The 12,500-nt window shown below is 41.7% G+C and overlaps 1 protein-coding gene across 1 annotated transcript; it reads right to left on the bottom strand.

Annotated features, from left to right (window-relative positions):
• Positions 1 to 7: 7 nt before the first annotated feature.
• Positions 8 to 6,901, bottom strand: LOC121862986 (4-coumarate--CoA ligase 1-like). The gene is made up of 10 exons (XM_042361442.1): positions 6,760 to 6,901; positions 6,330 to 6,537; positions 5,833 to 6,029; positions 5,215 to 5,336; positions 4,609 to 4,798; positions 3,832 to 3,978; positions 2,198 to 2,323; positions 1,529 to 1,756; positions 1,162 to 1,327; positions 8 to 447 (listed from the first exon to the last, which is right to left on the bottom strand). The coding sequence occupies exons 1-10, from the start codon at positions 6,874 to 6,876 to the stop codon at positions 320 to 322; spliced, it is 1,629 nt and encodes a 542-aa protein (XP_042217376.1). The 5' UTR covers positions 6,877 to 6,901; the 3' UTR covers positions 8 to 319.
• Positions 6,902 to 12,500: the final 5,599 nt, after the last annotated feature.

Here is a 12,500-nt window from a genome sequence, read left to right as displayed (position 1 = left end):
GCTTGAGTTACTCTATTTCTGATACTTCGGTAAACATCACCGAAAGTTATGGGTCTTTTTGCAAATTTCCTTTGGAATGTATGGTATCTGTACAGTGAATAACATGACAATACTTCTGACGCTCATATATTTAACCCCTACTTTTGACAGAGAAACACGGTAAGCCTCTAACCTAACCAAACATTCGTCGCTGGGACTTCTACTTGTGATATAATGATCGTCTCTCAACAGCTATCTCACCCTGATCCTCTCCTGGGGGTAAAGAATTCCAGCAGTAGTCTCCCTCATCTTCTTACTTCTGCTGGGTTTCTCAAGGACCTCACAGTTTAGCAACGAGGGACACAGATTCCTTTAGTAGTTTTCTGTTGATCTTCCCAGTAGGGTTCATGGGTATGGCGTCGACAAACTTAACACCGCCTGCCAGTTTCTTGAAGGAGGCCACACGACCTGTGATAATCAGGAGAAACTCACTGTGAGGATATTGTTATATACGATATCTAGAAAAAAATCATATGAACCTATTAGACAATTTTTAATGTGTTTTGGGATACAGTTTTGTGTAAAGTATTTTCCTTTACCTGCAATGCTGTACATAAATGGAGAGGATTGATAACAGGTGGAGGAGTAACTTACTATCAACAAACTGGTGTACCGGCTCAGCTGGAGGAGCAACTTACTATCAACAAACTGGTGTAGTGACTCAGGTGGAGGAGTAACTTACTATCAACAAACTGGTGTAGTGACTCAGGTGGAGGAGTAACTTACTATCAACAAACTGGTGAAATGGCTCAGGTGGAGGAGTAACTTACTATCAACAAACTGGTGTAGTGACTCAGGTGGAGGAGTAACTTACTATCAACAAACTGGTGTAGTGACTCAGGTGGAGGAGTAACTTACTATCAACAAACTGGTGTAGTGACTCAGGTGGAGGAGTAACTTACTATCAACAAACTGGTGAAATGGCTCAGGTGGAGGAGTAACTTACTATCAACAAACTGGTGTAGTGACTCAGGTGGAGGAGTAACTTACTATCAACAAACTGGTGAAATGGCTCAGGTGGAGGAGTAACTTACTATCAACAAACTGGTGAAATGGCTCAGGTGGAGGAGTAACTTACTATCAACAAACTGGTGTACCGGCTCAGCTGGAGGAGCAACTTACTATCAACAAACTGCTGCAGGACGATCGCCTGTATGTGAGCACCGGGTTTGACCACCACGAATGCCAGAGGCATTTCTCCTAGGCTGTCATGCGGGACGCCCACCACCGCTGCGTTAGCCACGTCAGGGTGCTCCATGATCACAGATTCCAGCTCAGTGGGCGACACCTGTCCAAAATATTCTCTCACCGTCATACTCTGACTTCTGAGTCTTGTCAAATGGCCGTTATACAATAATATTGGTCTCTTTATATACAAGCAGTCAACATAGCATCCGCTGTTCATTGTGGTAAGCAAAATAAAGCCTAATGTACGATTATATCATTTCCGAAGACTGTGAACCTTACTTTGAAAACATAAATAATTTACCTGGAAACCTTTAACCTTAATGAGGTTTTTAAGTCTGTCCATGATAAAGAGGTAATTATCATGATCAAAGTAGCCGATGTCACCAGAGTGTATCCAGCCGTCAGCGTCCAGGGTGGCGGCGGTGGCGACGGGGTTGTTGGCGTAACCCAGCATTGTAGAAGGTCCTCGGAAACACACCTCCCCCTCCTGCCCCTCCCCCAGCATCTCTCCGCTCTCCGTTTCCACCACCTAAAGTAAGTTACAGTACCAACAGTATGCTCTGCTATCTCACTTTGATGAGATATTTGATAGTCCAATTGCAGGAAATTATTCAACATTAATTGAGAATGTTGAAAGGTCCACTAGAAGCAATAAATAATATGAAGGAACCATTACCACACATCCATGTTAAAATTATATCAAGGAACGATTGATGTTGTGTTTTAATATCAGTGCGTGAAGAGATCACATGTTATGTCCTGAAAAAAAATTGGAATTACATTTATTTTGAAATTTACTTTGAATGAGGGGAAAAAAAAGCTACAATAACATAACTGAAAATCAAATTACCTACAAAAAAACTCACATGAAGTCAAGCTGGAAGATGGTGTAAAGAAAAGACAACTGACTAACGCCAACATTACACGAGGCCGCCGAGACTGAAGCCTATATGGACCAATTTTAATATACCTTAATCTGAAAATACGGGAGCACCTTGCCGACGGTGTTGTCCTTAAAGCCCACCCTGACGATATTCTCCGCTACAGCGTAAGAGGCCTCTGTCATCCCATATTGGTCATTAAGCTGTACACTCAACTGTGGGGGAACAAACTCAGCATTAAGGTCAGAATCTTAATACCGTAAGACATGTTAATCAGTGTGATGGAACATGATGATCGAAAAGGGTGACATGGTGAGGGTGACATGATGAGGGTGACATGATGAGGGTGACATGATGAGGGTGACATGGTGAGGGTGACATGGTGAGGGTGACATGGTGAGGGTGACATGATGAGGGTGACATGGTGAGGGTGACATGATGAGGGTGACATGATGGGTGACATGATGAGGGTGACATGGTGGGGTGACATGGTGAGGGTGACATGTTGAGGGTGACATGATGAGGGTGACATGAGGGTGAGGGTGACATGGTGAGTGACATGTTTGTGAGGGTGACATGGGGTGACATGATGGGGTGACATGGTGAGGGTGACATGATGAGGGGGTGACATGATGGGGGATGACATGTTGAGGGTGACATGATGGGGTGACGTGGTGAGGGGTGACATGATGAGTGTGACATGATGAGGGGTGACATGATGAGGATGACATGATGGGGTGACATGATGGGGGTGACATGATGGGGTGACATATTGAGGGTGACATGGTGAGGGTGACATGATGAGGGTGACATGATGAGGGTGACATGGTGAGGGGTGACATGTTGAGGGTGACATGGTGAGGGTGACATGATGAGGGTGACATGATGAGGGGTGACATGGTGAGGGTGACATGATGGGGGTGACATGTTGGGGTGACATGTTGGGGGTGACATGATGAGGGTGACATGTTGAGGGGTGACATGATGAGGGGTGACATGATGGGGTGACATGGTGAGGGTGACATGATGGGGTGACATGGTGAGGGTGACATGATGGGGTGACATGAGGGTGACAGGGTGACATGTTGAGGGTGACATGTTGAGGGGGTGACATGGTGAGGGTGACATGTTGAGGGTGACATGGTGTGTTCATGTACTGTAGGTCAAAAAGTTAAAGATTATGGGACATGGAAAATAAATACTGAACATCGTGAACAATTAAAGAAATTATATAATTTTGATGATACTCGGGAAGGATGGCCAGGTAACGGTATGTGTGTGTGTGTGTGTGTGTGTGTGTGTGTGTGTGTGTGTGTGTGTGTGTGTGTGTGTGAGAAACTTCAAGACCACTCACCAAAACTATTCAGAACACCAGACACTGCAGGAACTAAAATACATATATAAATTTTGATAGATTTGGCATTTTGACTAATTTTTGGACAGTAGAAAAACCTGCGAACCATGAAGAATGTACAGTAGATGGTCCTTGAATACAAGTCGAGGGAAGATATAGTGAAACTGTACAATATACTGTATATATAAACAAAGGCATAACATTAAAAAGATATCTGACTTTTTTTTGCCAAACAGGGATATTTTTTTCATTGAAACAGCTTAATGGCAATTAATTCGTATATGGTAAGATTTCCTCTGTTTCATTTAAGACAGTGTTACCTGCTCAGTTATAGCCAGCCTTAAGTTTTTAAAAAGAATAAATCCAAACCTTCTGCTTGAGGGAGGCGGCGAGGGCGGAGGAGAGTGGCATGGCGCCGCAGTTGATCACCTTCAAGGAGGAGAGGTCGTACCGGTGTAAGAGGGGCGTCTCGACCAGGAACTTGATTAAGAAGGGCACAAGGGGGATCAATGTCACCTGCAACACAAAACTTAGCCTCACTGTTCTGGTGAGTTCAAGCGCCAAGCAAAGATTATTTGACCTAAAACTCATTAAGAATTAAACTGTGGTATCTAATATAAACACTGTACATATCGTTCATGATATAAAGCTTACATCTTTGTTATTGCTGATCTGTATTTTTTTCATTCAGGTAACGAAAGTGAATTCCGTAGACTAAATGCCCCTTCAGGTGTACTTCAGATAAAGCAAAGTGAATTACACATAGAGCCACTGTGATCCGGACTGCACTCCACTGCCTTTACTTCTCAAACTAAAGAGTTAGGGACCCAACTTGGTCAACTGGGAGCATCCTTGGCACAGGTAGCTGATCCTTAAGACGGGGGGGGGGGGACCTTCTCTACACTACTGACTGATTTTCATGAAACTACGTAAAGATGTGAACTGTCTGTTGCTTCACTTTTTACATTATGGCAAAAATATCAACACTTTAAATAAAATACGTAATGTAAGAAAACTCCTTCTATTGTTTACCTACACATGAATTTAAAACCGCTTACCCCGCACCACATGCTGAAAAATGACTTGACACACACACACACACACACACACACACACACACACACACACACACACAAACACGCATACCCTGAAGTTCTGGAGAGCCTCAAGGAATTGTGTTGCGGAAAACTTGGGGAGAACGACTACCGTGCCACCAAACAGTAGCGTCAGTATGGTATTGGTTTGACCATATATATGAGACATAGGTAACACCATAAACGTCACCTCGTACATCTCACGCCGGTTGATACCTGTTTGATGAAGACTGTCCATACACCTGAGATAGATAATTAATAGAGTAATTATCAATATACATTTCATAAGGCGGCGGCATTGTTTATTGTACAGTATATTCCCTCATTTCTTCCAATAATAACCAGAGAGGAAGAAGAATTACATTTTATATATTGTATCATTTTATGGTTGCCTTTACTAGCTTGGGATGTGCATTATCATATTTAGCTGAATTATAAAAGAGTATTCATCGAATATATTGTCAAAGTTTTAAAATACATATATATGATGTTAGAGTTAACTGGAGATAATCTAATCATCATCCACATAAGTCATTACACAAAAAACATCAAAATCTATAAAACAAGAAACTTGACTAAAGAATCCATTATTACATATATCAGAAGACGAGGCACATTGACCTTTCTTGTCACCGTAAATGTGCTGTTCAAGACTTACTTATTGAGGGCCATAACAGTTAGTTGGTTGCGGTGAGAGAGTTTGACGGGCTTAGGCATCCCCGTCGTGCCCGAGGAGCTGTATATGATGGCTACATCTCTAGCTGGGTTCAGTCCATCAACCTGTCATAACATCAAAAAGACCACAGAGTTCACCTTTTCCTTCACCCTCACAAATATATCAGGAATAATGTTTTATTGATCATATTAGCATTAGTCCGAAAGCTAGTCCACAATACTTACAGAGGAGGTATTATGTGTTAACCACCTTAAAGACGCGACAGAAGTAAAGGCAAACAATGAATAGAGTTCGCAGTATATTACGAGCATTTTTACATACAAAATAAAAAAACAAATTCTTCACATGAAAATATGAAGCTATCTATAAACAATGTCCATTACCTAACTAGCTGGGGCTCAACAGATGCACACATTAGACGAACTAAGTCTAAAATAACTGAACGCACTCCTAATAATTTGCTACATTAAATAAAAAGTGTGAATAAACGCACATCTAATGTTAAGGATAACTGCAAGATTCAAGATGAAAAAGGATGCACACATTCATGTCTCTGAAGGATTGTCGACCACAAGATCCGTATACAACAGTTTGAGTTACCTTGGTGAAAGGCGGCAGTGGATCATGACTCATAAGATCAGCCACACTCGGTTTACCGGAGACGTCCCCGAGGACCCACATCTTCCTGATGGTGGAGGAGGGCAGGAGGGAGAAGGCTGCCTCTGCCTCGGCCACCATAGACTCGTGCACCACCGCCCAGCAAGCGCCACTAATCTTCAATACGTGGTTCACTTCCTCTGGTGAGTTTTCATCAGTTAATATCATCGTAAAACAACTACATTCACAATTAATGTAGATGGATAAAAAATTATGAACGCCGAGTATTCCCGATATGCCAAGACTTCAACCCATGGATAATTATGAACATATCCAGAAATCCTCAACGAGGTGTAGACACTCATCTTTATAACAATGAATACCGTACATGAATGAACAAGTTGATAAATAAGTAATATAAAATACTGATACACCTCCAGAACCAAAACAATCCAGTGACCGACTTACAAAAACACACTAGTTATCACTACGTGACTTACTTGGTGTAAGAAGGGAATTAATGCCAAAACAGACGGCGCCTCGGTGTAGGATGGAGAGTAACACCAGCGGGTAGTCCACGTGGTTGGGGGTGATGACGGCGACTACCTCACCTGGTGTGACCCCGGCAGCGGCAAGACCAGCAGACACTCGCGGCACTAAACTACACAGCTCAGAAAACGTCCTTTGGTGGTGAGTCTCTGCGTCTACCTGAATCACCAACACAACCTATTAGTAAAAAAAAAACTCACCTGAACCTTTTAATGAAGGAAGCTCACATGAACCTCTTAATGAAGGAAGCTCACCTGACCCTCACAATCAAATATGCTCACCTGAACCTCTTAATGACATTTTATCCATAAGGCAGGTACAAAGAGTCACCTCTACCACGAAGAGTTTAATATATACAAAAGTTGAGCACGAGTGACTCACCACAGCTACAGAGTCGCCATGTTCCTCCATCATCTCCAACATGTAGGCGGCGAAGTTCGTGTCAGGAATAGGCGGGAGAGGACCCGGCCCCTCCCACTCTAGTACACGAGGCCCCATTCCTCACTTCACTTTCTTCCTATGTAGGTACTGAGGATATAAAATGTATATCTTACGTTAGGTTAGGTTAGGTTAGATATTTGGAATGTCATTACTTGTACCTATTCTACAGTTTGGGTATTGTATAGGTCCTTTAAATATATAACCTTTTCTTAATATATATCTATGTATCACCTTTTTTTAACCATGTAATTCCTCCTGTCAATCTATTCTCAAGACACATTTCCATCAACTCTTCCATTCCATCCATCCACTGCATTTAAATCAATCATTAAAATCAATCTTAATTATATCACGCAAAACTTCAGTCGTAATTATTCAAGTCATTTCACCATCTGTCTCTTCTCTCTCACCATTGTAATAACCTAGTTCTGGTACACGTGTCCTTTCTGGTACTCGGCCCCTTGTGGATCACTGCAGAATTACATCAATCTACAAGAACTCTACCTTTCTCTCCTTTACACCCCCTTTTCACACACACACCTGTAATTTAGCTCCTAAAAAGATTTTTTTTTGTTTTTTTACGGGGACTAGCCTACCCGGGCACAGGTCACTGACCCACATCAGGGCCTGGGGGGGGGGCGAAAATATAATAATAATAATAATAATAATAATAATAATAATAATAATAATAATAATAATAATAAATGATAATAATTAATAAAAATTATTAATAAATAAATAATTACAAAAATAAAAACAAAAATCAAGAGTGAGAAACGACAGTGCGTGTGTTGTGTTGTAAGAGAAACAATTGAGGCCCTGCAATGTGTGTAAATGAAGCAGAAAGTCAGTTCAACAACCTGGAACTTGGTCAAAATGTTTGTGATGCCATAGGGCAGCAGGGTCTACCATTAGACAATACATTATGCTAGATAGATAGATAGATAGATAGACAGATAGATAGATAGACAGATAGATAGATAGATAGATAGATAGATAGATAGCTAGATACAGTGTGTGTGTCGGGGAGAGAGCCTGACCACCAAAACACACCCACTTTCACCTTGCATCACCTCTAAGTCAGGATCTCTCCCCGACACACACACTCAAGTCATTCCTGGTCACGCGTGGAGGTGTGGCAATGTTTGTTGCTGTTGTTTATTCATATTTTGTGAATAAAGAAACACAGGTATTTGCTCATGTTATATTTTTCTTAATATGTAAAGTATATTTCTGTAGAACGGAGAATTATTGTTTTTGTTGTTTACTTTATATTCAAATTTGATGATAATACTAATTACACCGTGTACGCTGTCTTGTATTACGAGTAACTGATACAAATACCGAAATTATCATTATTATATGTTTATTTTTGTCTATGTAATTGATTTAGTACATATGTTGTGTGTACATCGTCATCATTAACGTTTTATACCCACCACCACGGACCAAAGAAGCCAGCCCATAATATTCAGTACAGACCGGGTGGCCGCCAGGTATGTTACAGCTGGATGACTGTCCTAACACCAGAACACAGGGCGGCAAGAGCTGACAAGACAAGGTCACAACATGAGTTATTTAAAAACTTCTCACCTACCTGCAGAAAATTAATGCTCTGCTAAATTATAAGGCAGTATGTGACTAAGGTATATTAACCATATGTATAGAATGCTTCATAACTTCACTCTAAACAATAGTGCAACGAAACAGATTTAATGATAAGAACTAGAGTTATATACTGTATGTTGTATTACGGGTTGTTCCTTATTAAATCAACTGTATTAATAAATGTTAATCCTCAAAGTATGTAAAAAATACCTATCAGTTACAATGTGTGTGTGTGTGTGTGTGTCGCACACAGGGTGGTGAAATGCGTCTAGTGTGGCAGCACTATGTTAGTGTTAAAGTTCAAGCACTGCTTGCTCCCTATCGCTTTCGGTTGCCTCCGCTGGCTGGCCCTCGTGGCGAACAAGGCAGCAACTTGCATAAGTCTTTCCATGCCAGTACACAGCCTCTTCACCATCAAGACTCCTGCTGTGCCTCCCCGTGTCAACACACGGTAACTGGGTGCCTCGTGGGCCCAGGCTACACCAGCAGGGGATCTCAGAGTAGCAGTGGGCCCCAGAGGGATGGTGCATAGGCCCACTGGCATGTAGACACGTTCTGGCTCCTACCATCCACTGCCCAGCTGCCTTGCTGATTAACCTTGGTAGGTATAAGGCTACGGGAGTAAACCCCGAACAAAAAATCTGAGGTGGAGCCCCGCATCAGGCAGACTTGCTTAAAGAGCCCCAACAAGACCCCAACGGCGGTGTAGGCGGAAGAGATGACCACCGTGGAAACCCAACGACCACACCGGCTGACGAAGGCAATGCCTGATGGACAGGCTACAAAGGCGAAACGAGGCTATCGGCAGTCCATTGCAAATCTCCCTCTCCCCAGTCGTTGCAACACTTGCACCAGTGGATCAGGAAAAGGGAGAGCCAAGATGTGTGGTTGCAGCCTGTGCTCCTGCCTCACCACATAAATCAACTCACGCACAGCCATCATCCAGCTCATCATATCTCTCATCATCATCAAAACCCCTATACCCCCAAAAGTCCTATGGCGACGGACGAGTGGCGACGGGGACAGGCAGAGATGACTGCCGGGAGTCTCAAGTCACAACTCTGCTCATGGGCGGCACAGATAAGATGGTCGTTTATGTACTGGGATCCAGACAACAATGCAATCCGGTCCTGTCTGTGCGACTGAGCAGCCCTTTCGAGGAGCCACTCTGCTCACCCCACATGAGGAGGGGACTAGAAAAGGTGCCCTAAACATAGCCTGCCTAAAAACCCAACCTGACTGGGCAATTGCACCTAGTAAGATCATCCTTATGCGGTCGAAAACACAGTCAAAATCACAGATCCAAACAAAAACAAACCATACAATCTCTTATGGTCGCCGCATGGAATATCAGGACCCTTCTGGATACTGGCACAAATGAGCGTCCTCAAAAAAAGAACTGCCCTTGTGGCAAAACAGATGGCAAGGTACAACATCGACATAGCATCCATCAGTGAGTCCCGGCTCCCAAATGAGGGCCAGCTCACAGAACGGGGGTCCTTCTGGAAGGGTAAGCCTGCTGCAGAGAGAAACCGCATTTATGGAGTTGGCCATGCCATGCGCCAACGCATCCTACACAGGCTAACTGAAATACCTATTGGGATCAACGAGCGCCTCGTGACGCTTCGATTCCCACTGAATCACTCACGTTATGCCCTTTTCGTCAGAGCATACGCCCCAACACTGGATGCAGAGGATGACATCAAGGAGGCTTTTTACGCCGACCTTGACCGAGTGCTAACCTCTATCCCTAGAGAAGACAAGGCTGTACTCCTTGGCGACTTCGATGCCAGAGTTGGCAGAGATGCTAACATTTAACAGGGAACCATAGAGAGAAATGGACCAGGCAAGTGCAATGCCAACGGCCTACTCCTCCTCAGCAAGTGTGCTGCACATAGCCTCACTATCACCAATTCCTTGTTTAGGCAGGCCGACAAGTTCAAGGGTTCGTGGCAACACCCACGATCCAAACATAGCATCTCATTGACTACATCATTATCAGAGAAAGAGATCGCCGAGATGTCCTCATCACCCGTGCCATACGTGGCTCAGACCACTGTGACACTGATCATCGACTTGTCAGAGCCAAGCTCTCACTTCACTGTCACTCGATTCCGAGTGACAGTGAAGTAGTAGTAGTAGTAGTAGTTATGTATTAGGATATTTAATATTAAGGTAATAAAATGGTGGCGAAGATATGGCTATTGGGGGAGGCTGGAGGCCATTAAAAAAAGAAAAAAGTAGTAGTAGTAGTAGTAGTAGTAGTAGTGTGTGTGTGTGTGTGTGTGAAGGTCACTAGGGATGAAAAACGACCCGAATGAATGTATAATCTAGAATAAATATTATCTTAAAACGAATATTTTCACAGAACTTTTCAGAATACAAGTCACTGAGGATATTTATGGCCCTCTTGAATCCGAGTTACTGTGGAAGTTGTCCCGTTGAGGCGGTCATAAAGGCCTCGAGTACTAATATACGTGTTGGCGCTGGTCATGAAGGGTACACTTGCGAGGTTGAACATGTGACAACCAATAAACTTTCCATACGATAACATCCTTAAGAGATTTACTGTACCTTGGGAAGTAATAGTTTTACAATATTTACAGTCCAATTATAGGAGGTACAGTATTGTGAGAGGAAACAAACATGGTACTAACAAGGTGTTTATAAATATTAAAACTTGAAACATGCTTACTTAAAACTGGACGAGCACATGCCGATTATTATTCTCCATGTCATTTTATAAATTAACAGATGGTCATGATGGAAACAAGATCACACAATCACTCGAGCGTTTACAATCCGATAACCCAACATAACAACCCACATCTTAAAAAAAAAAACCGACCGATTTAAAATTAAATAAAAATTACACAATTCTATCGTGTTATTAAGACTTAAAACTAGGTGTTACAACAGAAACTTGCCTCTGGAATGGGAATCTAACCAGCGTTCTCGAGGTAATTGTAGATCGAGCTGGCCCCGTTGCTTATGTGGACGAAACCTGTAGTGAGACATCCAAAAGTAGTGACAGAAAAAATATACAAAAGGGAATGATAATTAAATAACAATAAATATGCTGGAAAGAAATGTTTACTTCGATTCTATAATTTATTTATTTTTAAAATAAACACTTTGTTTACGGCAAAGAAACTGAAAACATGATGTGTAAACCAGGATTTGTTTGGTCTCTGCCACCACATCACCACAGAACATACAACAGTAGATATAAAAAAAAATAGATAAAGTTCAAAAGTTATATTTTCGACAAACAAATGGTCGGGGAACATCAAAAGACGGGGAAAATACTCGGGCGTGAAGTACAACAGGGAAAAAATATATATATTGTTTTGTCTATTTTATTTACGTTTTTTTTTTTTTTTTACAAATATTCAAAGGCCAAACCCAATGACATTTACATTTTTCAATTGTTGCCGTGTACCTTCAATAGTTTCACCAATTTAATTTTCTTTTACCTCTTTCGGACAGATTTCTTAGATTTTTTTCTTTTACAATGACTAAAAAGTGACTCTTCTTCAGTCAAAGATAAGAAAGACGAAAATAATACACAACTCGACAATAACAGGAGAGTACAACCCTGCTTTTAAATAGGTGTTAGTTACGTAAAACCGAATAAAGTCTGTTTAGTACAACTTTTACGAGTAGAGACGACACTGCTTCATGAACACTGTAACTCCTGCTGTCTCGGTAGGGTTGTCAATCAATAACCCTTCTTACGTTGTGTCCACCATATCCACAACACCGACAGTATTTATTCATATGCAGCATTATTGTATCCACTGTTTTAAAAGTTGTCTATTGTGTAAAATTAAATTAATTGATAGGCCAACTGTTACGACTCTCGGAGGTTTAGTCAGAGCTAGTGATTATTTTTAATTAATTTTCACTAACCTTTTACTCTTCACGAAGAAATAAACGCAGTACACACTAAATAATAATAATTAAACACAAAAAAACATTAAACCTACAAATTAAATACAGTAAATATGAAACCTATAGTAACACACACACATACACGTTTAAACACACACACACATACACGTTTAAACACA

This window comes from Homarus americanus, unplaced genomic scaffold, assembly GCF_018991925.1.
Source record: "Homarus americanus isolate GMGI-L3 unplaced genomic scaffold, GMGI_Hamer_2.0 scaffold24922, whole genome shotgun sequence".
In the NCBI taxonomy this organism is placed as follows: Eukaryota; Metazoa; Arthropoda; class Malacostraca; order Decapoda; family Nephropidae; genus Homarus; species Homarus americanus.
Note: the sequence above shows the minus strand (reverse complement) of the source record. Positions and strands in the feature narration are given on the sequence as shown.

What these genes read in the sequence shown, in the direction of transcription:
- LOC121862986 (XM_042361442.1), bottom strand. Translation starts at nt 6,876, where the DNA reads ATGGGGCCTCGTGTACTAGAGTGGGAGGGGCCGGGTCCTCTCCCGCCT. An exon ending in ACTGTTATGGCCCTCAATAA is followed by an intron (nt 4,799 to 5,214) that starts GTAAGTCTTGAA and finishes TATCTATCTCAG; the next exon opens with GTGTATGGACAGTCTTCATC. An exon ending in TCCCGTATTTTCAGATTAAG is followed by an intron (nt 1,757 to 2,197) that starts GTATATTAAAAT and finishes AACTTACTTTAG; the next exon opens with GTGGTGGAAACGGAGAGCGG.